The sequence below is a fragment of the Sceloporus undulatus genome, chromosome 6 (genome assembly GCF_019175285.1).
Source record: "Sceloporus undulatus isolate JIND9_A2432 ecotype Alabama chromosome 6, SceUnd_v1.1, whole genome shotgun sequence".
NCBI lineage: Eukaryota > Metazoa > Chordata > Lepidosauria > Squamata > Phrynosomatidae > Sceloporus > Sceloporus undulatus.
The window spans coordinates 124,438,521-124,464,578 of record NC_056527.1 but is presented as its reverse complement, the minus strand read 5'-3'; the positions used below and the strand labels follow the sequence as shown (position 1 = coordinate 124,464,578).

General features: G+C 40.6%; 2 protein-coding genes across 3 annotated transcripts; both read right to left on the bottom strand.

Moving 5' to 3' along the window:
• Window positions 1-7,103: 7,103 nt before the first annotated feature.
• Window positions 7,104-8,477, bottom strand: LOC121935053 (D(1) dopamine receptor-like). Its single transcript, XM_042476118.1, has one exon. The coding sequence runs from the start codon at window positions 8,475-8,477 to the stop codon at window positions 7,104-7,106; it is 1,374 nt and encodes a 457-aa protein (XP_042332052.1).
• A 4,076-nt stretch (window positions 8,478-12,553) lies between these two features.
• Window positions 12,554-23,879, bottom strand: CHMP7 (charged multivesicular body protein 7). Of its 2 annotated transcripts, none has more exons than XM_042476117.1 (10): window positions 23,459-23,879; window positions 21,910-22,084; window positions 19,667-19,852; window positions 19,285-19,418; window positions 18,916-18,964; window positions 16,859-16,978; window positions 16,395-16,493; window positions 15,896-15,956; window positions 15,097-15,273; window positions 12,554-14,561 (listed from the first exon to the last, which is right to left on the bottom strand). In XM_042476117.1, exons 1-10 carry the CDS (start codon window positions 23,761-23,763, stop codon window positions 14,497-14,499), a joined length of 1,371 nt encoding a protein of 456 aa, XP_042332051.1. In that variant the 5' UTR covers window positions 23,764-23,879; the 3' UTR covers window positions 12,554-14,496. The 2 variants fall into 2 exon arrangements, with proteins under 2 accessions (XP_042332051.1, XP_042332049.1); XM_042476115.1 differs by having other exon boundaries at window positions 15,097-15,276; window positions 23,459-23,878.
• Between the last annotated feature and the right edge of the window lie 2,179 nt (window positions 23,880-26,058).

Genomic DNA, 26,058 nt, shown 5'->3' with positions numbered 1-26,058 from the left:
ACTTTAAATACCGACAAGGACAAGAGCTCTCTGGCTTAGGATTTAAAGCCCCCTTCCTTGAAGTGCAAAGCCCAGGATCCTGCAAGAGGAAGCCCTAGCAGTCAAAGGGCTATTTATTTACACACACATATATCAGTTAAATGCTATAGAGAGAGCAGAGCAGTTAAAGCAATATATATATATACAGTATATATATATATATATAGAGAGAGAGCAGTTAAAGTGATATATATATATATATATATATGTTTTATATATATATACACACACACACACACTCACATGCATATATGTGTGTGTTAAAATACTATATATATATATAGAGAGAGAGAGAGAGAGTGAGCACTTAAAGTGCTACATACATACATATATATAGCTGTTAAAGTATACACATATATATCAGTTCAAATGCTATAGACAGCATTTAAAGTGCTATTTATATGTGGATATATATATATATATATATACATACATATATCAGTTCAAATGCTATAGACGGAGCATTTAAAGTGCTATTTATGTGTGTGTGTGTGTATGTATGTATATATGTGTGTGTGTGTATATATATATATATATATATAAGTTCAAATGCTACAGACAGAGCAGTTAAAGTGATATACAGCAGTTAAAGTGCTATTTGTGTGTGTGTATCATTTAAAATGCTAGAGAGAGCAGTTAAAGTACTATATAGCAGTTCAAGTGCCAGCATCTCTGAAGATGCCAAAGCCACAGATGCTGGCGAAAGGAATACACTCTTCTAGACCATGGCCACAGAGCTCAGAAAACCCACAAAAACCTATAAATTATTACTTTTTAAAATATCAAAGCTGAAAGTGATGGATAAGGAAACGGCAAGACCCACGGAAGCTCTCTTTATGGTTCTTACATTTGACCAGAGCCATTCTTGTTAAATGTTATTTTAATGAAATTATGAACTGAAGTTATCCAAGAAAGGGGATGTATAGAGTCACGGCACAGTCGCACACTAAAACCACCAATGAAGTTGTAGCATTAAACACTGAATTAACCCTCTTGAACAGAAAACTAACCTGATCTTCAGTTGACAGAGGGGGGTCCCTTTAGCTGTTTCACTTCTGTCTGGCCAGTTGCCTTAAGATTGTTCCCTCATTCCAGAATGCTCCCATTGTCCCTCTTAGAACAGTCAGCAGGGCAGAGCTGCTCAAGGCATTTTGCTGCCTGAGACAGACCAGTAAATGGTGTTTCCCCCACCATCTGAGAGAAGGAACAGAGTACGTATCTCAAAACAAGGATATTATTTTGGCACATTAAACTATCAATTCCGCAAAGAGCTCTCCTTTTCTTTGGAAGTATTAAAAAATGCAATGCAGTTCAGGTTGAGTCTTCTTTATCCAAAATGCTTGGGAACAGAAGTGTTTAGGGTTTTGGAGATATATATATATATATATATACACATTTGCGTCCCATCTCCAAGATATCTCATTACATACATAAATACAAATATGTACAGACATTTCAAAATTATATATATATAATCACATTCTTGGTTTTCTCAATCTGTTTTCGATAGCTTACAGCATGTATATTGTGCATGTTGGTTGGTCCGATAAAGGTATCGCTATTTGATGGATTTGGGATGTTACAGGATCTCTAGGAAAGGATAGGCACTTCTGAAGCTTGAAAAGTGGTCGCTTTGTCAATCTACTAGACTAGTTGATCCACAAAGCATAGACTGCATTTAAGACTGCGTCTTCTGTCTCCATGGGAGAAGGCCACCTTCTTGCAGAAATCTCTTACCTGCAAAGAGTTAATCTCTCCCTGTTCTTTCCTTCTCCTCCAAATGATGCTGATTGCTGCAGAATTACCATACAGATTGATGAGGAAACCAAGAATGTGATTGCAGAAGTGGCCAAGGCCCTCTCAGCCAGTGCCCAGACAGAGAGAAACCTTGCCTCTCCTTAGGCAATACAGCATTTTCTCTCCTCTGCCCTCATTCTCCAGCCTGCTTCTCTCTCTCACACTCCATCCCTGATGAAAATAACCTCTAAAGACTCCAATTTAGAAAGGAGCCCAAAAGAGATGATGACTCCAATTTGCCTGTTTCTAGTCCATCCTATGAACCTAAGGGGTCATTACTGACTGATGGAGCCGGTGGCATGGTGTAGTGGTTTGAGCTCTAGGCTATGGTTCTGGAGATCAGGGTTCAAATCCCTATACTACCATAGAGACCCACTGGATGACCTTAGGCAAGTCACACTCTCTCGACCTCAGGGATGCTGGCAAAAACCCCTCGGAACAAACCTTGCCTAGACAAGACCTCATGATAGTCCTGCCTTAGGGTTGCTATAAGCGGAAAGAACTTGAAGGCCACAACAATAACAACACTGTGAAGTCGAAGGCTTTCATGGCCGGCATCCATAGTTTTTTGTGGGTTTTTCGGACTACGTATGTGGCCATGTTTTAGAAGAGTTTATTCTTCAAGTTTCACCAGTTTAGTTAACCACTAATAGCATTTTTGGACCTGCAAGACATTTCCAACTGCCAGCCGGTTACACATTTCCTTGGCACACTGTCTGGCCACCACTGACTCAAGCGGTTGCGCTTGGCTTGCGCTGATTTTCAGAGCCCAATTTCCAGCTGAAGTTTGGCATTGGATTCAGTGTGCATGCTTCATTTGTGAGGCTTTTTGCTTTGGGTCTCAATTTTATCTTTTATAAGATAGATAGATAGATAGATAGATAGATAGATAGATAGATAGATAGATAGATATTGCAAGTAATTGCAAATAATTATAATGAAAAAGGAAAACATCATTATTATACATACATCATATATATAGTCACTATGTATAAATATTAATAAAATCTTCAGAAAAGTAGATCAATAACTCCAAACATTTCTTCAATTTCCAGGTCTTTATTTTATAGTTTTATTCTGAACAGAGAAGGCCAAAGTAGCTTCCTTTCTTCCAGCACTTGGAAATTTATTTTGGGGTTACTAAGAGGTGGACTATATCTCTCAGAATCCACCAGCTGTGTTTAGTGCAGCATATACAGGGAACTGTAGTCCCCAAAAGCTCTGCTCCCTCTTTTCCCAGCACCTGAAACCCCTGTTCCCTTCATTTTAGCAGAGAGAAAATTGCTTTCTTGAATCAGCTTTACAATTTACCTTTAGCCAACACAAGAACAGAATCAAAGGCCAACCTTTGTGCATCTAATAGCATCTGGTTCATCGGTCAGGAAGTAGCAACATATTTTGGGTGCTCTTCTCCGTTTCTTGGTAACTGTGGGCATCATTGAAAATGTCAACCTGGAATTCATCTATTCAGTGCTCCAAGGAGTCAGATTAAGAGTCTGAGCTGAATATGGAAAAGGTAGAGACAACAGACACCTCAATATGCAACTCTATTAATTCAGACAGTTTTTCACTAACAAGGTTTGCAGTCCTAACCAAGATGGTACCCCAGGTCTTCAGCACTCTCCTTCCATTTGCTTGATGTTTAAATAGAGTTGCATGGTGTGGTGATTTGTGCCTTGAACTAGAACTCTGGAGTTCGTGTTTAGGATAGACTGCAGACAGGGTTCGAATCCTGGCTCAGCCATGTAAACCCCTTGGGCAAGTCACACTCTCTAAGTCTCAGGGAAGGCAACGGCACACCTTCTCTGAACAAATCTTGCTAAGAAAATCCCAGGATAGGGTCGCCATAAGTTGGAAATGAAGGCATGCAACAACAAATATGGGCAGAAGAGCTCCAAAAACGAGGACAGGGATTCAGCACAGCAGCCTTTCTTTTTAAAGCAATGACTGAACAGAATAGAGATGCCACAGCTGCAGCTGGAAGGTGTCAGGTCTGCAAAATATTTCCCCTCCACCTACCCATCCCAAGTGAGGAGCAACTTGACTGTAATTGGGGTGTATCTAGTCATTACAGTTACTCAGTAATTACCACCTGCTCATTTTTCTCTTTGTTCAAAGTTTGCCGGAAAGAGACGCCGAGGAACCGGCGAGGGCCTGGAAAACGGTGGAACATGCAAGCGAGGCACACGACCTGCCATTTTCTGCTTTGCATTTGAGCACCTGTCTTTCAAAAGAGATGTATTTAAAGTTTGGGATGGGTTTTTTTTAATTAATAAATCATCATCAGTGTCATATTTTCCAGTGACAGGATGGCAGCTGCCTTCTCCTCCTTCATTTGCCAGCTATCAGAGGAGGGGAGGATATGCAAAGAAGATATTAATTAAGAGGTGCAGGTAGGAAAAGCCACTTTGTAAGTCATTGTTATTGAAATGAGACAGACAGCCCTGGTGCCAAGGGATCATTAAGACAGCAGCCCTAAGGAGACAGCAAAGCAGGGGGATTCAGGGACAAACTAGGCAGGATGTAACTTAGGTGAACACAAGTGTGTGTCTGTGTTTGCTTTGTGAATAGGGACCACACTTGGTGACCCAAGGGACAGTGGCTTCTCTAGGGTCGGTGTCTTCTCACTGAGCTTCACCCCACTCTCGCCATCTCTTAAAGCATTTTAAAGGGATGCAAATGAATCGCACATACTATTTGTGCCCAAAGGTAGGAGTTTGAGGAGAAATGGTGCCACCTCCCCTTTGGGTGTCACCTGGCACGTCTGTGCCAAGGGATGCATGCGCATGGCCTGTGAGCCCCACTTTGCCCACTCCTAGTTGGCACTGTAAAATGATGAACAATCCTTGTGACAAGGAGGGTCAAATTTAGACACATTTCTAATGCAAACATTTAAGAAGTTAGAAGGATGGTTGTACTTGCTGATCATTTCCGAAGCAATATCAGGCTAAGTTGAAAGCATTTGGGACCTTTGCGGAAAGGTCACAGCTCAATGGCAGGGTGCATGCTTGGCATATAAAAAGTCCCAGAACCAACCCCTGGCATCTCCAGCATCTTTTCTAGCAGCATCTACAGAGGGAAAGGGAGGAAATAGTCTGCTGTCAAGGGACCCCATTGATTCTCCTCTCGGCCTTGGAAACCAGATGGGTAACTTTGGGCACACACTCGCAGCCCCCCAAAACCTCATGTTAGGTTCACATTAGGGTCGCCATAAGTCGGCACATAACAACAATTTGATGGTCCCATTTTTCCAGATCATTTGGTGGATGGGCTCAACAGTCCCCTACCTCATACATTCCCAGGGCCCATGCTCCCATCAATACTTAGTAATGCATACAGATGTATGGTACCTATCTATTTTCTATACCAAGTTGGGCCAATTGCTTATCAGTTTGGAATTCAAGAACACTTAAGCTAATCTTCTCAAAATAGATGTATTCCCGTCCCGCAAAAGTCAGCACAGAGGCATCACAGTTAACTTATCTGATGGCTATGAATTTGCAGTTTCATCTTCTGGTCCCCTACATGAGGAATATAACAGCTCATTTTCTTTCTGTCTGTCTTCTTTCTCTTTTAAGGGAGTCAGAATCATAAGCTTGCATTCATAAGAAAGACTTTCATGTGCAGATTATCCTGTGTATAGTTAATCTTTCAGAACTGGTCCGCATTAGAGAACAATTCAAGTTCTGTTATCTTTCTTCTTTATGTATTTGCTTCATCTTTTATTCAGTTTTGTTCAATAATGTTCCTAAAGATTTCGTTCTTGTCTTCCTTTCATTGGTACATATTCTCTCTCTCTTTCTCTCTCTCTCCCTTGTAACCTGATAAATGATTTTTAGGATTTCTTTCTATAACCAATTCACTGCTGGTGACAAACTTGCCCAGTTTTAGGTAACAGAGAGATAAGTCCCAAGGAACCTTCACTAGTCATGTATTGAGGATGGCAGAAGAAAGTACCCAACCCAGGTCTATATTGACTACTAGCAGTTTGCCAAAATTTCAGATATAGGTCTTGCCTAGGAAACTCAGGGATCAGAGTTAAAACAGATTGAGTGAGTGAGGACAGTATCGGCATGCAACCAATGAAAGGATAATGTTTCAGAAGTACAAAAGCCAATTCTTCTTTTTAAGCCAATAATAATTCCACCAAATCTAAAGAGCCCAAAGAAAACTGAACATGCTCAGTAGTCATGGTATCTTAAGCATCAGTTGGAAATGGAATATGAACACAGGGATGAAATGGACCAAATGCATCTGAGGAAGTAGACTTTAGTCTAAGAAACCTCATGCTGCCAACTTCTTTCTTTAGTCTCAAAGGTACTACTGATCAATAAAAACTACATGGGGGGGGGAGGGGGAGGTGCTACAGGATCTCTCTCCATACTGATCCTACAGACTAACATGGCTATAACTTTGAACTCTACCAGAATGAAGTAATCATGTTAAGAGGGAATGATCTATTGCAACATTTTGTTGCCGGTCCCACCTTTACAGTTTAAAGGGAAGTCATACACCAGGTTCTACATTTGTTCCTGAGTCGAAAGCGTTGTATTCATAAGAGTATCATAAGTCAATGAGATGCAAGGAAAACTTAAATATAAACAGTCTGTTATGTTGAAATGGTTCTTTCATATTTCTGTCCAATATAATTCCAACACAATTCAGTAGCATTGTGGCATTATTCAAAAACATAGGTCCAACACCATTATAGTTTGGCAAGCGCTTGCTAAATGTCTCAGTGCTTTTGCAATGACCCAAATACAGAAAGGTGTGAGCAGGTTGACTTCTTTCCAAGCAGTTTTTTGAGGGGGGGGGGTCAAAATAGGGAGTTAGGCTAATATCAAGGGAGATACACCTTTCTCGGCTTCCCATGTTGGGAGCTCCTTGCCCAGATCAGCTTTGCCATTATGAGAAAGTATGGTTGTATTTTTTAAAAAATTGATACGAATTGGATTTCTCAATCAGACGTGCAAATGACACTAGCACTCACTTGCAGTTGGCACAGCATTTAAACCCCTACAATAAAAGATTCTTGAACCTGACCTCCTCCGTGGGTACATCAAACAAGATTTAGATGATCATCTGAATACTTACTAGGAAAACATATCCAAATTATTTTCCAGCCAAAGGACCAATTGTTTCTTACCCTTGTCCACCCACCTTCTTTATTTTACAAGTATTCAACAGAGAATTTGGACCAGATGCTGAGTAGATCCACCCAACCCCACCTTGTTCCTTCCTCTTCGCCCTTTTTGCATGGTCCTTTTTCAGTCCACTATATTAGAAGAAAAGGGACTGGTCTTCTCGAGCGATATATCAGTCTCATATTCCATGTGCACCATGGCAGACAAGACGGCTGCGTTGTTATCACAAGAGGTTTGGGAGACTTTGTCGAACACAAGGCCGTTGTCGTTGTCCTCGCCTTGGAGGCCGGTGGTGTGGGGGAGAAGGTGGGAGTAGCTCAAAGCCACTAGGTCTTTCTGGCAAGTAGTGTCATGATGGTACGAAACCAGCTCATTGCTGAAGTTGACGGCCTCCACAGCATTGCTGGGGCAGAAGCGGCCACAGCCCAAGATGGTGGCAAAGGCTCTTCGGAAATCAGCATTGAAGGCATAGATGATAGGGTTGAGGGAGGAGTTGGCCCAGCCAAACCAGACAAAGACGTTGAAGATGGTGTCATTGACACAGGGCAGTTTCCCAAGCTTCTGCAAATGGTGGTCACAGAAGGGGACCATGCAGTTCAGCACAAAGAAAGGAAGCCAGCAGAAGACAAAGACTCCCATGATGACAGAGAGGGTCTTGAGGACCTTGGTTTCCTTTTTGAAGGAGTTCTTCAAGGAGATTTCATGGGGACATTCATTACTTTGGCAGCTCTGGGCATGCTCCACAGCCCTCTCTAGAGAAGAGATCCTCCGTATCTGTCGCTGAGCAATGAGGAAGATCCTGGTATATGTCACTATCATGATAGCAACAGGAATATAGAAGCTGATGAGGGAGGAGGAGATAGCATAGGTCCTGTTGAGGCTGGAGTCACAGTTTTCTCCTGGGATCCAGGTGATGTTAGAATCCATCTCATGGTCAAGAAGAAGCTCACTGGCTTTGTGCCACCTCAGCTGGACAGGTATGAATGAGATCAAGACAGAGAGCATCCAGGCCACCCCAATCATGATGAAAGCCACCCGCTGGGTCATCTTTCGCTCATAGCGGAAGGGGCTGGAGATGGCCCAGTAGCGGTCCATGCTGATAATGCAAAGGTTGAGGATTGATGCTGTGGAGCACATGATGTCAAAGGCCACCCAGATGTCACAGAAGGCCCCAAAGGGCCAGAAACCAACCACTTCGGCCACCGCCTTCCAGGGCATCACAAGCACAGCCACAAAGAGGTCAGAAACAGCCAAGGAGATGACAAAGAAGTTGGTGACTTTTGAGCGCAGGTGCCTGAATTTGACCACTGCCATGCACACCAGCGTGTTACCCAACAAGGTGGAGAGGATGAGGAGGAGCAACAAAGAGGCCATCGCTACCCTTAGGGACAGCTCCGAGTTGTCCACCTTTGCTTGGCCTTCCGCATTGAGGCTATCATTAGCCATGACCGACGTGCCACCTTCTCTTTCTTCTCCTTGGAAGTAAAGTCTATCCATGTCTAGCTGTAGCCCAGAAGTGACCCCAGTCCTTCCTTGTCTGCTACATCTCCACCAGCCGACAAGCCATCGTATTCCTGCTCCTCTGCTCTTCTACTTGCATCTCAGAGGCAAGTCATTGGCTTCCAAACACTCCAGATCTCAGCCGGCGGAGCTGAACACAGCAATGTTCAGTTGTTCATTTCTTTCCAAGATTCCTACCAAACAGCTTGACATTTCCTCCAGCACTGCCTGCTTTGCTTCTCAAACTGCCACTCACAGCCAGTTCTCACCTACTCTACTTTTCTTGACACAGCCCTCCTTTCCCTCCCCGATCTTTTTCAGAAGCATGTCTGTGGCTTGCCTGCAGAATCCCAGTCCCTTTTGTGCTGCCTTGGTTGGGATGCAGTGAGATGGAGGGTGCTGTGCAATAAGTACAAGACCCAGGCTTGCTCCTTTGCCACTGCCGCTGGATGCCCTTTCTGTGTTTGAGCTTGCAGCCACCAGCCTCTCCTGTTGCTGCTGTTGCGCTTCCCCCTGGCGCCAGTTTGCCAAGACTTGCTCTCAGGTGAGAACCCTTCCTTATTTCTCTAAGTCTCTTTGCTCAAAACTGTGAAGGATGTGAGATGGAACATCTTTAGCACAGCCCAGAAAGGCTTGCAGGGGAAAGGAGTGAATGAACAGTTATAGAGTCTGTTGTTGTAATGGGAACCAAAATAGAAATAAAAATTCAACCATTTATTGGAAACAGCGTCAAAAACACGCAGGACATGGGAGTGACTTGGGTTGCATTTTGTTCTCAAATTAGGGAGGGAGCAGGCCTCTTATTGTATTTTCATGCTGCCAACCTTTCCAAAGCTATGGAGAAGGGGAGTGTTAGGATTTCCCAGGTGAAAATTGTTATCCGCAAGTACAGTACTGGTATCGCCACCAGCTTTCAACAGGGGTTATTTCCTTCTATATCAGATGTTAAGCACAAAGAAGTTTTGCTTTCTACCAAGTGAAAAGGGCCACATAATGAGCTGGTGGTTCCTGGTGAAATCTTACCCTTTGACAGTTTGATAGTTTAACTTTCAAAAACTATTTTTTTAAAATACACATACAAGTCTCTAGCCCTCAAAGTCGTCGAAATCTGCAGTGCAGTGTCTGCAAGAGGTCTAAGCCTTCAAGGATCCTATTCCTTCAACCATGGCACATTTTCTTGTGTCTCAGAATACATTATTACCTATTAATCACTTACCTACCCAGCTCAGCTTTAAAAATCACATCCACACATCACAGGCTGGTTGACTATAAGGGAAAGAAGAAAGTTTGCACACATTTGGAGCAAGAAGCTGGAATTGTTTTGGTACAAGATGTGGATTTGGCAGGAGAGTGCAAGATAGGAAACCCCATGTGTGTATCTGCACGGCGCAATACAGACACCATTATGTTTCATCTAGTATCACATCCACCAGCAGGATGCTATTTAAATGTATGATTACTCTTTAATCACTCTTTCATATCCAACAGAACTGCATTTTCTATCTAAATTACCCTCATTCAGCAACTGTGACTTTCTATTTCCCCTTTCTTCATTTGTCTTGATTACATTCCCACTTGGTGCCAGAGCATGAAAATTACGGGCCACTTCAAGCAAGTCACAAGATGTTCAGCAATAATGATTGAATGCCTCTGCCAACCCTCCAGAGCAGGAAATATTTTAGATCGAAACACAGTTGGTCCACATACAATAAAGCCTTTGCTTCTTGTCTCCTACATAGAAATTAAGGGGAAAGAGGGGACCGGTTCTAAAATAAGCAGAAGATACTATTGACCTCCAAGGAACCAGGATTTGGGGCTATGGAACAAAAATAATTAATCCTGCATTAATCTTGTATCAAGTTAATCACAGGTATGAGAAGCACAGAACAAAGCTGCTTACAATGTAGATAGGACTTGAAACACTCCTGTTGAACTGATGCATTTAGACAGAGCTTGGTGTATACCACAAGCAAACCGGCACAAAATTCATCTACCTTTGAAGCTTTTTAAAAGATGTAGTTAAGACATCAAAGATATGCTTTAAAATTGTGTTTCTCAGCCTTTCTGACCAGCAACTTTTCACCCCAAAATGTCAGGGATTTGTACCATATTTGTGCCATATAATGATTGTACATGGAAAACCCACTGTGGACTAGCAGCCAATGGCTTGTGGATCGGCACTAGTCTGCAGAGCACCACTTTGCATAGCAGTGTTTTAAACTGTGTGAGCACAAATGTCTGTGTCTCACAAGCCAGAAATGAGAAGCAATAACAAGCATAAATTATGCTCAAAATGAAGAATTCTATCAATTTGCTTATCAAGCCTGAAAAGCAACCTCTTCTCCGAATCTTTGGATACATGTTACATTTTGAAGGGCAAAATATCCAAGCCATAATCACGGCCCAGATGTGATAGTGCTCTCCACAACAGCCTCGATTTGCACTTGAACAATGACAGTTTCTAAAGTGAAACACACTTTGCCTGCAGAGGAAAAAGTGTGTGTGTGTGTCTATTTAAGACTAGATGATAATATATGGGCAGAAAAGGAAATGGCAACAGAGACAGAAGGCAAGGAACCCCTGGGTGAATAAGAAGCAACACAACATACAAAGCCACACTATGCAATTAATGATCATTCCAGTCCTGTATTTTTAAATTCTACTCACTGTAAGCCTGCTTTCTATGATCTCTTTAAATAAAGAAGGTACCAACAAGTCCTCCTCATTAAGAGTATGAACTTGCATTTTCCAAGCAAGAGACAAAAGGACACTGACGTTTTAAAATGGAGCTGCATAGGGACAAAAGAACCCTGATACATTGCCCTGTCCTCCCCAAGGAAGTCAAGCTATTTTCACATGATGGAATGTCCCCCCTTACAAAAGAACCAAACAAAATAATCCCAACCCTCTGTTCACAAAGAAACAAATGATATGGGATTCTAGATTATGCATAGGGCTTCTCTTCTGGGAGCAAGAAGACTCTTATCATTCAGTGTCTGTACCAGCCATCTCTAACAGTGCCCAGCCCAGACATAGGTTTACTGCCTCGGTGGGAACTGGCCAGCTTGAATCTTAAGATATTGGACTTCGAATCTCAGAAGCAGTATAGCCAATGGTGAGGGATTCTGGGCAAAGTAGTCCAACAATGTTTTGGAAACAAAGAGCTGGGGACGACTTAACTTGTGCAGACTTACTGGGTCTGTATGGCCTTAAACTGGCATATTTATCAATCCCATTGCAACTCTTTATAGCAGAGATGGGCAAATGGAGTGACTCTGTGGGGGCAATTTGCAGCCCTGAGCCCACAGTGACTGCCCAAAATGCCAAACTAAAAGTAGCTAAGTAAACGTCTCAAATTTTCTCAAATATAATGTAGGGATGACTGAGAAATTTATTTGAGGTGCGATTACCCAGTTCACATTTCCTCGATTTGCACTTCCATAGGTGAGAATACATTTGCTGCAGAATATTGAAGTCACTCAAATTGACCAATCCCTGAACAGACATAATCCTCTGCTATCAGTTTCTAACCAGTAGCAGGACTTGAACTCAGGTATTTCTGTGCTACACAGGACTGAAATTCCCATATAATTACTTGCATGTTCATGATTTTCGGGTGCCTTTTGTGTGTGTATGGGAGGGAGGGAGACATGCACAAATTGCAAATTTAGTCTCAACTGAAATAGACCCATTAGAAACTTGGTAAATCAATACTTACATAACGTTCCACTGATTCAATGGGTGTGCTCTAGTTGGAGTTAGCAATTGGAAATGTTGCCGCATTTATTAGTTACTTGTATAAGGAGGATGAACACTGTGAAAAGTATAATGAAGAAGAAAGGAAGGAAGCACACACTGGGAAATTAATAGTCAATGAGGCGAGTGCAACGGTATAGCGGCTGGCTGATATAAGGGGAAAATCCAAGTGAAATGTTAAGTTCTTTTTATAAATGAATTACTGTATATGGAGGCTAATATGGAATGAGGACCTCTGGTGCTGGAAGTGAGGATTAAAGAGCTTCAGAACTTGGACCAAGAGACGATTAGAGCAGGAACTCATGATAGATGCAAGAGAGAACAAGTTTGCTTAATAGGAGGAAGAAAGAGGTGTTGGAAAAATACAGAATCCAAGATACAATCCATACATTAATTGTTCCACATGCTCTTTTGTCCAGGCGCTGCTCCTGATGTTCAACAGGCAATACAATTCAACAAAATTAGACAACGAAGGAGACGTAATATGCAAAGTGAATGGTACTATAGGCAATGACACAGAAGACTAGAAGCCAGATGTTTTTCCACCCCTTTATTGTATCGTTGGTGTCTTTTCTAAAAAGAACAAACAAACCCAAAATCAAAAACAAATCAATAATTACTTTTTGTCTCATCTGCTTTCTAAACAAATGAAGCACAACACCATAATATGGTTTACCACCTAATTCTTTCATCTACTTTTCAACCACAAGGCCATGTGAGGTGAGGACTTGTGAGAAAGAGGGAAACGCAACCCAGGAGGAGTTTGTGGGGAAGCAGCACAGTATCTACTCTGGCACGGCACACTGAAGATACAAGCTGGTTTCCCTCCCCCTAATTCAGGCAGCTTTATTTCCCCCATCATAAAACCTTTCCTATTACATGGACTGAATCAACACTCATTCAGTCAAGCAGCAGACAGCAGAAGGCCATTATGCCTAAGAGCATAATAATCCATCTTTGAGAAGGTGGTAAGTTTACTGACTGCCACTGCTCACCACAGCTCCTCAATATATCCAGTTCCCATCCTTTATGTACTTCAGAGAGAGCTGCGCAGTGCACTGATCTGTAGGCAAACTATAAGTTCTTTCAGCAACTCCATTCTTTTAGCTTCAAAGTGCCACCAAGAAAGGCTGCAAGCGTGCCCTGTCATATGCACACACAGCATTGTCAAAGGTGATCTGCAAAGGGGAAGAAGAATTGCACTTTTTTTCTGCATAATGAAAAGCCATCCCAATTATTTGCACTGGCATGTTATCTACTAGCTTCTCCATCCCATAAGATTAATTCGTTTCTGTTGAGAAGAATCAGCAGCATCCTGTAGGCAAGATGTCAAAGTACAAAGCGACTGATCCAAGGCTCTGCTATTTTTAAAGGGCTCCCAATACAGATGAACCTCTCAGAGAATACAAATCCACCCTCTATATACTTCAGGTTCAAAGGCATGCCATTGATCCCCTGAGAGTACTAAAGGAAGCACTCAATGTTGCAGAAGGCAACACTGTTTGGTTTTCCTGCAGGTAAACTGACCAGCACTTTTTAAACATCAAAAGACTTCTACCACCTTCAAGCACCAATAGTAAACACCTTAGTTTTTAAACCCTTTGCAGGTCCCTTTAAGGCTATACTAGTTTTGAAGAAAAGGGGATAAGCTGAACTTTGTGTTTGCAGATGCTAGTCCCATGTGGGAACAGCAAATAAAAGTCTCCTACATTAAAACTGTCACACATCTAAGTTGTCCACAACCGTGCAAAACACAAATAAGGAAGAATAGAAAGACCATCAACATGTGTGTATGTCTGTTGCCAACAGCTCGCTACTACAGTCTGTATCTTATGTGCGCCTAAAGTTTTGCACAATGATTCAAAAGAGCTGGATGCCAGGAGAACTGTGAAGAGCATTTCTGTTTCTCCTTAATGGCTGTCACAACTAGGATAAGGTCCATTAAATAGGCAGGAAAGCCATCAGATGTGGGGTGACAGGTTAAAATCCCAGTAGGAGAGTTGCACTGCCAGAGAAGGGCAACCAGGACTGGCAACACAGGTGAAAAACGCAACCAGAGACACTGTAGTTTGGCACTAAAAAGACAACGGCAACAGCAGCTGGGATCTGTATGAAAGAGGACGGATTGTCGTGGCAGTACATCCTGTCTCTTACAAAAGTGCTGTCTAGAAAGAGGGGCCATTAGCCCACATTCCACAAGTTACTCTGCAGTCATGATCACCGAAGTTAAGACATCTTTATGTAAGCTGGTACAGAGTTTTTAAAGATGCAATTCCAGAGCTCTTTTGGGCTCAGAGGTGTTTGAATTAGTCTTTTCTCCCATTCCTGTAAGTGAAAAAGCACAAAGAAAAGAGATATTGGGGGTAAAGTGAGGTTAGAAACACTTTCAGTCATAACAGAACCAAACTCAAATGCCTCACATGTATCCCCTGCTGTGAAAGCTGCTCCCTCCACACTGCCCCCAACTGAAATTTAGATTGCAATCTCTATTGAGTGGGATGTTTTTTAAACCAAATAACTGTAAAGCACTTATATGGTATGTAAAGAACAAGTTATTAATGGCTATATTACTTCATCAACAACTGTAGTTCCTTAGTTGGATTTAGAACTTTCCAAAGCTGGGGGAAAGGTCTATCTGTAAGAGTCTACAGGCAGGAGATCAGGTCTACCACCTCCAACGGCCTTGGGATAAATTTCCTTCCACCATTCAGACATTTTTGCCATCAAGTTTTGTTTTAAATTCTAAGGAGGTCAATGGCTTTTATGCTAATAAGAATAATGTAAAGGTCCCCAAAGCCAAGACACTAAAAGAGTTGAGAGTGACACTGACAGGTCAACTAGGTAGACAAAAAAAATATACCTCCATCTGAAAGAGTGAGCTTTTCCAATTCTGCTTCAAGCTCAGCATCTGAGATACTGGGAAGCACCACAGACACAGGAACCAATGGCTTCTGTGGAACGGAAGGCAGGTCCAGATGATCTTTGGAGGAATCCAAGAGGAGATAGTCCAGCTCCTTTTCCAGTTCCTCAGTATCAGCTTCTGACATTAGAGAATGAATTAATTCTTATTAGACTTGCAATGTAATGCTAAGTATATTTACCTACAATTAAGAGCCAAAGAATCCAATGAAGTGTATTTCCAGATTACTGCATATGGGGACTGTAAAATAAGGTTAACATGGAGGCTAAGATCCATATAATGTATTATAATGTAATGTATATAATGTATCTCACATATAATGTGATATGGTCTTGCAAACAGATTATTTTAACAACTGTAAACACAGATCTTGCTTTTTTAAAAAAAGATAAATGGAATACACAGAATATTTAATCAAGAATCATTATTAACTTTTTTTATCTTGCAGACCAAGATTACAGAATAATGAATCAAGGAGTTTTAAAAGGCACAGCACACTAGTCCACTAGTTTGCTGGGGTAGATGGAAATTGTCAGACAAAAACATGTGGAGGGATACAGTTGCCCATGCTTGAAATAAAGTAAGGAAGGCAGGGAACTGTGGTAAATCTCCAGTTGCCCACGCCTGTTGAAGAGGATAATCAAAATTTGATTAAGTCTGCTTTCAAATGTCTAAATGTGGGGCTTTAAGGAAGAAAATCTAACAAAAAGGGCTTGGAACTTAAATAGTTTGGACCCACCTGAACCATTGATTCCCACTCCTGCTAAGGTTTGGGCTACTTCATCCTGAGTGTCACAAAGCTGGAAAAGGAGAAGTACAGAAATGTATTACATTCTTATTCCTCCCTTCCTTTAATAAATCCAGAGTATCATACATAGTACTCCATGTTTTAAATTCAATAATCTTGGGATAATGGTTGGTCTAGGAGACAGTATCTAATGCATCATCATTCATTGAGCTTCCTGGCTAAACTGACTTCTGAATCTAAGGCCAACACTACTAGCCACAACACCAAATGGATACCTAAAAGAAAACTTTGGTATGTATGGTTAATAAATGGTTAAACACTTGAAACCAAGAAATATGGAAGGCATGACTCAGAAGGCTATGAACCTGCTTGCAATGCCAGTGTGACTCAGTCAGAACAAAGTTTCAGATCTGCAATATGAAATAACTTATCCATGAGTCTAATTAACATTCATTATCTTTGTTTGAGGAGTACCCCCTTCTTACAGTACCTCTTGAATTTGATCCACCAGGTTCTCTGCTTTTTCCACAGTGACATCTTTCATGGACAACTTAAGAGCTCCTACTCCAGCCTGGTAGGCATTAAATACCTTATTAGAAAGAAAGAAAAGGGGTTGTTATTTTAAACGTATCATGAATACAGTTGCAGTCCCCCCCTAACTATCCTTCCTTAGGCTGAAGCCAACAACCCACAAGTGTCCAACAACTGCAGGGAACAGTACACCAACAAGCCAACTATGTGCCAAAGGCAAGTACATGTATTGCATATGGAAGAGAAGTTAGATATAGGACTGTTTGGAGCAAGATGAGTTTGATCAAGCCCACAGCTGACAACTAGTTCAAGCCCACAGCTGACAACTAGTAGTGAAAAGGAAGTGATATTTTCAATATAAAACAATTCTTCAAGCAAAAAGCTCAAGTGAGTTGAACATAGAAAAAAAAAAAGCAAGAATACCATCTGATCTGTCTGAGAGGCGTATATCCGATCCAGAATGCCTTGTACCACGTCCAGTTTAGAGTGAAGTTCTGTTATGCGTCTTTCTGTTCTTCGCCTGGATTTCAAACACCTAAGTGCCTGAAAACACAGAGGCTCCATTTTTAAATCAAAAATCAAAATGAACTTGAAAGAACTTCCTTCCTAAGCAGTAAATCCACTGCAGAAAGGCTTGTAAACAACTTGTTTTAGCTTTCCCTAGTTTATGGCAAGGCTGTAGAACTTCTGTTCTGGCTGAATGCTTTTTGATTCTAATTCCCATCAACCCTATCAGGTTGGCCACTGTTGAGAGACTATAGGAATGCTTCATGAGTACCTGGAAAGTCACAAGTTTCTTGTCACTAGCTTAAAGATTAGCAGTTATCAGGAAATGCATCTCCCAAATATTACAGTGGTTTACTTATAGAACAACAGAGAAAGAGATAGCAATACAGTAACTGTGTTTTTGTTTAACTTTCTAAGGCCCTATGCAGACAGGCCAAAATAAAGCTGCTTCAGGTCACTTTGGAGGTTTCAATGATGCATGCATCCTAAGAGTCTGGAAGCTGCACCAAAGCTGCACTCCATTCTTTAAGACTGGATTGTGGCTTTTGTGTGGCTTCTGGACTCTTAGGACACATGTATAATTTAAACAGCATACTTGCAAAGTGACTTGAAGCAGCTTTATTTTGGCCTGTCTGTATCAGGCCTAAGATAGTACTCATTCAAGTGTTAAGAGGAGAGAAATATATGGACTTCAGAAAAATTTTTATAAAGGTTTTGAAATGGCAGTTTCTTGATGGAGAAGGAAAAAAGCATCTTAGCACTGTGGTTCACTTATATTTTTCCAAGTGCTCTCAAGTGCTGGAATGGTGCAACAGGGAAAGATTGTTTCTCAAAGCCAGAAAAGGTACAGAAATCTGTGATGGGCTTGTTCATCTTATCAGAACATTTCAGTACTATGGGAAATAGTAATGATCACCATCCATGGTACTAGAAATGTCCAAGAGGTAAAAGGGTAATTTTGTTAGCTGGGATAGAAGACATTTGTGCTCTGATGGCAAAATAACAGCACAACAGACACAGTACGTTGAGGGACAGCATGTAGATCTCGTATTACAGAATGGGTTTACATCTGGGCATAAAATAAATGGTCACACGGAAAGGTCCTTGCAGAACTGTAAGGCACCTGCCTTCCCTGCCTCAGCAATAAGGTTGATGGTCTCTATTATAATAATAGTAGTAATAATAATAATAATAATAATAATAATAATAATAATAATAATTTATTTGTATCCCGCCCCTCTGAGAACAATCGGGGCGGCTAACAAAGTTAAAAATACAGAACTTATATGTTCTAATACCTAATACCCTCCCCTCCTTAAAAAAGTATTAAATCCAATACAGTATTTAAAAAGGCACAAAACAAAAAATACACAAACAAACATACAAGTTAAAAACTGACCAAACAGTCAGCAACATCACACCCGCAAACAATCAGTGGGAGCAGCAGCATCTTTCCCAGACGTTCTTCTAAGGCCGGGTTCTCTATTCTGGGAAGGCCTGCCGGAAGAGATCCGTCTTAACAGCCTTTTTAAAGCTGTCTAAGGATGTAAGTAGACAGATCTCATCCGGAGGCCGTTCCACAGTCTGGGGGCAACAATGGAAAATGCTCTCTGGGAGGTAGTCGAAAGCCTATATTTTTGTGGCTGAAGTAGGCCTCTCCCAGAGGAGCGAAGTGCACGGGGAGGATTATAGGGGAGAAGATGGTCCCGGAGATAGTTTGGACCCAAGCCATTTAGGGCTTTAAAGGTGATAACCAACACCTTGTACTGGGTCCGGAAGCTAATGGGCAGCCAGTGGACAACTTAATTATCACCAGAGCACAACAGCTTTGAAAATCACAAGACTAAGGCAGCCTTGGAAACACATTCATCATTTCAGAGACCAGGTCACTAACCTGCCACCTGGGACATTTACATCAAAAGCCACTTCAAGTTTCAAAACCAGTCGTCTACCTGAGTATGCCCACTACTCACCAGCTGCTTTTTCCCAGCTTTACATGCACTTCGAGCTTCCTCTTTATATCTGTAAAAACAAGATGGAAGCAACTCAGTTTCTTAGATCTTGTTGTTTTTGTTGTACAGATATTCCCCCTACATTCTTGGCCCATTTCCGTATCGCTACAGACTTGAGGAAGTTATATATGTATTTCTTACTTCTATTTTTTAATCTATTGGTCAAAGAAATCATGATCCACAAGCAACAAGTGCCCACCTTAAGTTGCCTTACTAGAGTTCAGGAGCAGATATATCTTTTCTATGAAGACGTGCAGCTTAACAGTGTCTTACTTGGGGCAGAACTGGCATGTTTTTCTACAGATATGAATGACATACGCAACATATTACCTCTCTGCTTCTTGGGCCAAGGATTCCACTTTCTGTGACAGCAACTGCTCACTTTGCATCAGTTGATAAACCCCAATGTCCACGTCATTCACAGGAGACACTTTGGCATGAAGTCCTCGAGCAAATTTCATTATCTGAAAAGACAATGTTATCAATTGACATAAAATTCTAACTATTATCTTGTCCAACTGTCCACTAACAGATACCAGAAACTGAGAATTAATGTACCTATAGATTTTGTGAGCCTCTGTCTCTATGGCTCTCCCCTCAAACAGTTCTACTTAAGAGGTAAAGGGCAAATGACCAATGGGCAACTGGCTTTATTTGGCCAACTCAATTCCATGGTGGTATGCGGCTACTCTAAGAAACTTTTTCTCTGTACCTTGCTGCCATTTTGCTCCAAAACTGTGACCCTCTTTTCCTTCTGCAGCTGGAGCAGCACCAGACAGAAAGTCCTTTCATCTGGGCAGATGCTGATGCAAAGGGAACGCAGCTCTGACAGACCGACAACAGGATGGGAGGAAAGTGTGGAATTCTGGTACAGATGGTACACTTCTTCTGCCTTTTCCTAAAGAAAATAACAACCTAAATTGAAGAACTCCACAGCTGACATCAAATACAAACCAATATTTAATATCTTAACAGGGTCTAGACAACTGCATTGAGACAACAGTAAAAAAAATTCATTAAATTGCATGGAGAAGAGTACAGAATGGATAAACATTTTTCAGTATTCAGGCTGACTAAATGCAACCTAAACCGCAGTCTGGAAAAGTTACTTTTTGGACTAAAACTTTCCAAATCCCAGAGTCAGATTCAAGGAGCCGTATTTCAACAAGTAACATTTCCAAGCTCTGGCTCAGAATACAGAATACACTCCTCCTTCTAATACCAAATTTGCAGCAAAGCAATGTTAACCTGATTGGAATGAATATGGGCATGAGGTTCAGAAGCTCCAATTCACAAGAAAAAATGTTCACATTTACGTGCATGAAATGCATATGGTATGGATTTTTTTTCCAATTAAAAGTACAATATCATTATTCACTTTATCATTAGTTTCATTAAGTCAGCTATAAACATGTGGTGTTGTTTTTAGGTACAACAGAGCGAGAGAAAGAGAGATGGGAAGCAACCTGCTTTGTCAGCTCTGGTAAGAAGCCAGCTCATTTTGCTTCACCTCTCCCTGCAATGTTTACTTTCAAGCTAGCGCATTTTCACGATGTGGGGTGGAAAAGTTTCCACTTCTTAAAATAACTACTGTTAAAAACAATAACAGTAAAATGATGAATATACAATGGGAGAGAAAGTGCCAGTTTCAAAGCTGACTTAGCCAGCAAAGCCATTCTTATTCTCTTATTAAATCTGAGTTCACTATTGTCATGTTATGAATTTAAATTGCACTTGTTCAGATGGAATGAAAAATAAAATCAAACTGTGGTTAATATTTGTTTCACTTGCAGCAAACACAGAGAGCATGGTCTCCTTTTTATTTCATCAGCTTGAGAAGTCTTTATATTCACAAGCAACCTATGAGTCTTTGACCACTATACCGCATTGGCTTCCCAGTGAAGATACTGTGTGGTCTACCAATATGGTTTAGTTTTACAAAGCAAGCAGAAATGCAACCATGGGAGAATCTTCAGCTAGAGTGGGCTATAAAAACATGAACCAATACATAAGCCAACAATATGAGTGCGCCCCATGATACAAGAGCCAGGGATCCACAGGAATCCTGACTTATCATCAATAAGAAGTGCATTTTGCTCAACTATTGGGGCTCATGGCTTATCTCCACAGCTGAAACTGGACAGCTTCCCTTTTGTGGTTGCAGATCCCCAGTTTCTTAGATCATGCAAAGGCTCCCCAGTTTCCATTACTATGTAATAATATTTTCAAGTGCTTCATCTTGAAGGCTTCAATGAGAAACAACAAACTATCTTGAGTATAGTGTGTAGGATCTGCAGATGTAAAGTGTGATGAAATGCAGCTGGACCTGTTAACAGAAAATTCGCCAAAACACCAACTGCTTACATAAGAGATCTGGTGATCAACTCATATTTTAACACCATGTGATCCTCTGGACATTATATTAAGATTACAGTGGGCCCATTGTATTTGCAGGGCTTTGCTTCAAGGATGTTATTATAAAATGCATCAGCAGAGACAGTAGTAAGCTCTGCCCATCAGGCGCACATTCCTTGGCCTTACCTGATCTCCAGCTATGTGCTTCTGCCTTGCAAGCAAACAAGGCAGTGGTGCTCCTCCGTTTGCAAGGCAGAAGTGGCTCCCTGGAGATGAAGGTGGCTGTGAATGCCTGGTGGCCAGGACTGCTGCCCTGGGACTGTTCCTTACTAGATCTCTGTTGTTGTTGTTGTTGTTTTCAATAAATATGTCTGCATTTTCAGTTAGTGGTGGGTTAAATCCACAGATCCAGACCCTGCGGATAAGACAGGCCCACTGTAAACTCAAAAGAGAGGCTGTGTTTGTGTGCAAGATCAGCTCTAAACAGGAATCAAGAACAGCTTATGTACTCAACAACAACAACAACCTTTCACCATAACACAAAAGATTCTATCACTTATCAGCAATATCAACATAGTATAGTAAGTATGTGGATCCTACCTGAAGCACCTCCACATAAATCAGAACCTCTTCCTCCTCTGGCACTTTGCTGTCACCTAACACACTAGACAAGGTCCACTTCAGGGGCTTCAAGATGAAGACTCCCACTCCCCAAGAGATCCAGCTGCTGTCAACGCTGGTCATGAAGTCGGACTCCCTCTGCAACTTGCCGCGCCTGATGGGAAAGAGAGGCAGGAATGTCATAAACTGCAGCAAAGCGGAGGTCGTGAAGGATGCTAGAAATCAATGGAGAGGCTGCATAGGGCACATGAGCATACATTGATGTTATAGGGGGAAATGTTGCCCCCAACATACAGAGACAGAGAGTAAATGGGTATGTGGAAATAAGGTAAGCAAGCCCAACAAAATGTGAGGCTAAATCACCAGCAAAAGAAATCCAGTCCCCATAATCTGTTAATAGTATAATTTGGCAGAACAGTTCCTGCTGGTTCAGGAAAACACTGTATTCGCCATCCACATACAGGGAATAACCCAGTTTGAGACTCAATGCTAGGGAATTCTGGGAACTGTAGCTTTGCGAGTCATTTGGCCTTCTCTGTCAGAGAGCTTTGGTGCCACAATGAACTACAGTTCCCAGGATTCCCTAGCACTGAGCCAGGGCGGTTAAAGCAGCCTCAAACTGGGTTATTTCCGTAGTGTGTTTTGGACCTTAGAGATACATTACGATTGCTGTTATCATTGTTATCGTCCACATTATTATGATTCGGTTGTTTGTTCGGGAAATTTCGCGAGGTCACAATCGGTTGCGATGTGTTTTTGTAACTGGACGGCTACAACCTTTTTATACGGATGTCGTGAATAAACTGTACTGTAATATTGTGAATTATTGTTAATGCAAATATCCCAAAAGCCGGGAGGTTATTCTTCATGCAAATATTTAAGAGGCTGAAATACATATATATATATATATATATATATATATATATATATTGGCTCCAAGCATTTCTGAAAACTCAACTTTGTAATAAACCCACAAACCAAAAACAAAAAGGAAATTATGAATGCAATGATAAATATGATATTTATAAATTATTTATACAATGTTTATCATTTATATTTATATAACATTTATTATTTATATTTATACAATATTTACATTTATGTGTATACAATATATATAATTTACAATCTATATTTCTACAATACTTATACTTTATATTTACACAATGTTTATATTTATATGATATTTATAATTTATATCTATATTTCTACAATAATTATAATTTATATTTATATAAATACATGATATTTATAATTTATGTTTGTATTTATATTTACACAATCTATATAATTTATATTAACGTTTACACAACGTTCACAGTTTATATTTCTACAATATTTATATTTATATAAAAGTTATAATTTATATTTATATATTATTTATAATTTATATTGATACTTCAGTCCCTCTCCGCCTTCCTCCTCTCGCATTCCCAGCCCAAGAGGCCCGCATCAACCAACGTTTCGCACTCTGCACTCCCTCAGAGGCACTCTCTCCGCAGCTGGAAGGGGAAGGCAGGGAGTTTACCTGAGCAGCTCCCTGAGGACGGTGCCCAGCCCGAGAGGGACGCTCCCCCGCCGCTCGAAGGCCTGCTGGAGCTCCCTGAGGCAGGTGCGGACCCCTCCTCCGGGGCCCCCGCTCCTCCTCCGGCCCCGTTGCAGCACCAGCTCGCTCCAGAAGCCCATCTTGCTGTCCCACTCGGTGGCGTTGACTTCGCGGCTCTGCTTGAAAGCCGAGAAGAGAAAGGCCATACGCTCCTCGTCCGTCTCCCACTCCGGGGGCAGGTCCGTCGCCGGGACCGGGGCCACCCGCGCCTCCTCCGGGGAAGACATCTACGCGAGTCCCCGGCTTCCACCGCGGCCTACTTCCCCCTTCGCTCTCTCGCTCTCTCTCTTTTCCGTCGGCCAGGCGTTTCCCCAGCGACGGCACCGCGCATGCGCGCTACGCCACGGCGCATGCGCACAGAGGGCGACGTCCTGGCGCGAATCCAAGCATAGAGCTAGGAAAGTGTAGAGCAGGGACTCCTAAACTCTGTTGGACTTCACTTCCCAGAATGCCTTGAAGGCACCCAACAACAACAGTTATTCCCTTGTTAGAACAGATTATTATTATTATTATTATTATTATTATTATTATTATTATTATTATTATTATTATTATTATTATTATATTTTTATTTTATTAGTATGTATATATGTTTATTTTCGGTATTTGACCAAAACATTATTTATTATTATTTTCACTGTCATTATTATATTATTATTATTATTATTATTATCATTGTCATCATCATCATCAACATTATTTTATTATTATTTTATTATTCTTATTATTAAATTATTATCATTATCATTATCATTATATTTTTATTTTATTTTATTATTGTTGTTATTATTATTATTATTATTATTATTATTATTATTATTATTTTATTATCATCGTTGTCATCATCATCATTTATTTATTTATTTATTTAGGTATTTATATCCCGCCCTTCAGCCCTAATGGCTCTCAGGGCGGCTTACATTTATTATTATTTTTTAACCAGACAGTTATATTATTATGATTTTATTATTATTATTAAGTTATTATTATCATCATCATTATCGTTATATTATTTTCATTCATTCATTTTATTATATTATTATGATTTTATTATTATTGTCATTGTCATCATCATCATTATATTATTATGATTTTATTATGATATTATTATTATTATTATTAAGCTATCGTCATCATTATATTATTATTTTATTATATTATTATGATTTTATTATTATTAAGATATTATTATCATCATTGTGGTTATATTATTTTCATTCATTCATTTTATTATATTATTATGATTTTATTATTGTTGTTATATTATTATCATTGTTATATTATTATTTTATTATATTATTATGATTTTATTATTATCATCGTCGTTGTCATCGTCATTATATTATTATGATTTTATTATTATTATTATCATCATTGTCATCGTATTATTATTATTTTATTATCATCAGTATCATTATATTATTATTTCATTATATTATTTTATTATATTATAATAATATTTTATTATCATCCTCATCGTCGTTGTCATCCTAACCCCTGTGTGACACTCTCCCAGGTCCCAAGTGCCAAGGGACTTTTCCAAGCTCCTCTTCTATCACTCCTTGCCTTCTCCATAAGAAATCCTGGGCAAGAGCCTTCCTTCTCTTCCTTAGCCTCCAGGAAGGAGCAGCCTTCTCTTGGGTGCGGCTCTGGATATCTTCGGCTCCTGATCTTTTGAGATGAATGATTTGGCTATGAGTCACAGAAAGCTTCTCAGGGGACACACACTTATGTAATAACCACAACCTGCGACATGAGACATGCCTTTCCTCTGTTCACACACATACACACACTTCCTTTCGGCATCCTTTGCAGACTGCAAAGTGTGTGTCTGGTGCACAAAAGGAAGGAAATATGTATTTAAAAAAACCTTCTTTCTAATCACAATAGCCTTTACCTGCTGATTATCTGCTTCCCCAACCCACCTTATCAGTTGGACCCGCACTCACATCAGGACTGATGTGCACAAACTTCCGTGTGATATACCCCAGTAACTGCTCCTTCGTCATACTCTAATTGTTCATCGTTTTTTGTCTTTATTGTTTTAAAACCATTGCATAAATGGACTTACCACTGCATTGTTATTTCATCACCGTGGCTTTTGTAAAAAAGAACTTGAAATCTGGCAGCTGTAGTCCAAAATTAAACCTTCCCAAGCTGTGGCCTTGCATAGCCCTTTTGAGGTATAGGAGTTTATCACAGGGACGCATCCTGTGCAGAAACGGGATTTAAAACCCAAAATAAACCTAAGAAGATGCAAAAGCAAGATTGATTTTCAGACACATTGGGGTTAACTCAACATTAAACTGGCTAGAAAGTCAACAAAACACGATTCTTTTTGACTCTCAGGATTTTCCAGAAGTAAAAAGAATCACGTTTTGTCGACTTTCTAACCAGGTTAAGTCAAACTGGATTATTTCTGCAATGCCAGCTAGCGATGGGAGGAAAGGGCCAGGGCTGCCTCTGAGAGGAAGCACGATCCACTAGGAAGCGTTAATCACAAAGAAAGCTTTCCCAAAACC

Bases quoted from the DNA above. Each gene is read 5' to 3' on its own strand.
- LOC121935053 (XM_042476118.1), bottom strand. From the start codon at position 8,477: ATGGATAGACTTTACTTCCAAGGAGAAGAAAGAGAAGGTGGCACGTCG.
- CHMP7 (XM_042476115.1), bottom strand. From the start codon at position 23,763: ATGTCTTCCCCGGAGGAGGCGCGGGTGGCCCCGGTCCCGGCGACGGAC. The intron at 19,853-21,909 runs GTAGGATCCACA...TATTTTCTTTAG, and splicing joins TTTATGTGGAGGTGCTTCAG to GAAAAGGCAGAAGAAGTGTA. The intron at 15,277-15,895 runs GTGGGTCCAAAC...CTCTAATGTCAG, and splicing joins AGTGGGAATCAATGGTTCAG to AAGCTGATACTGAGGAACTG.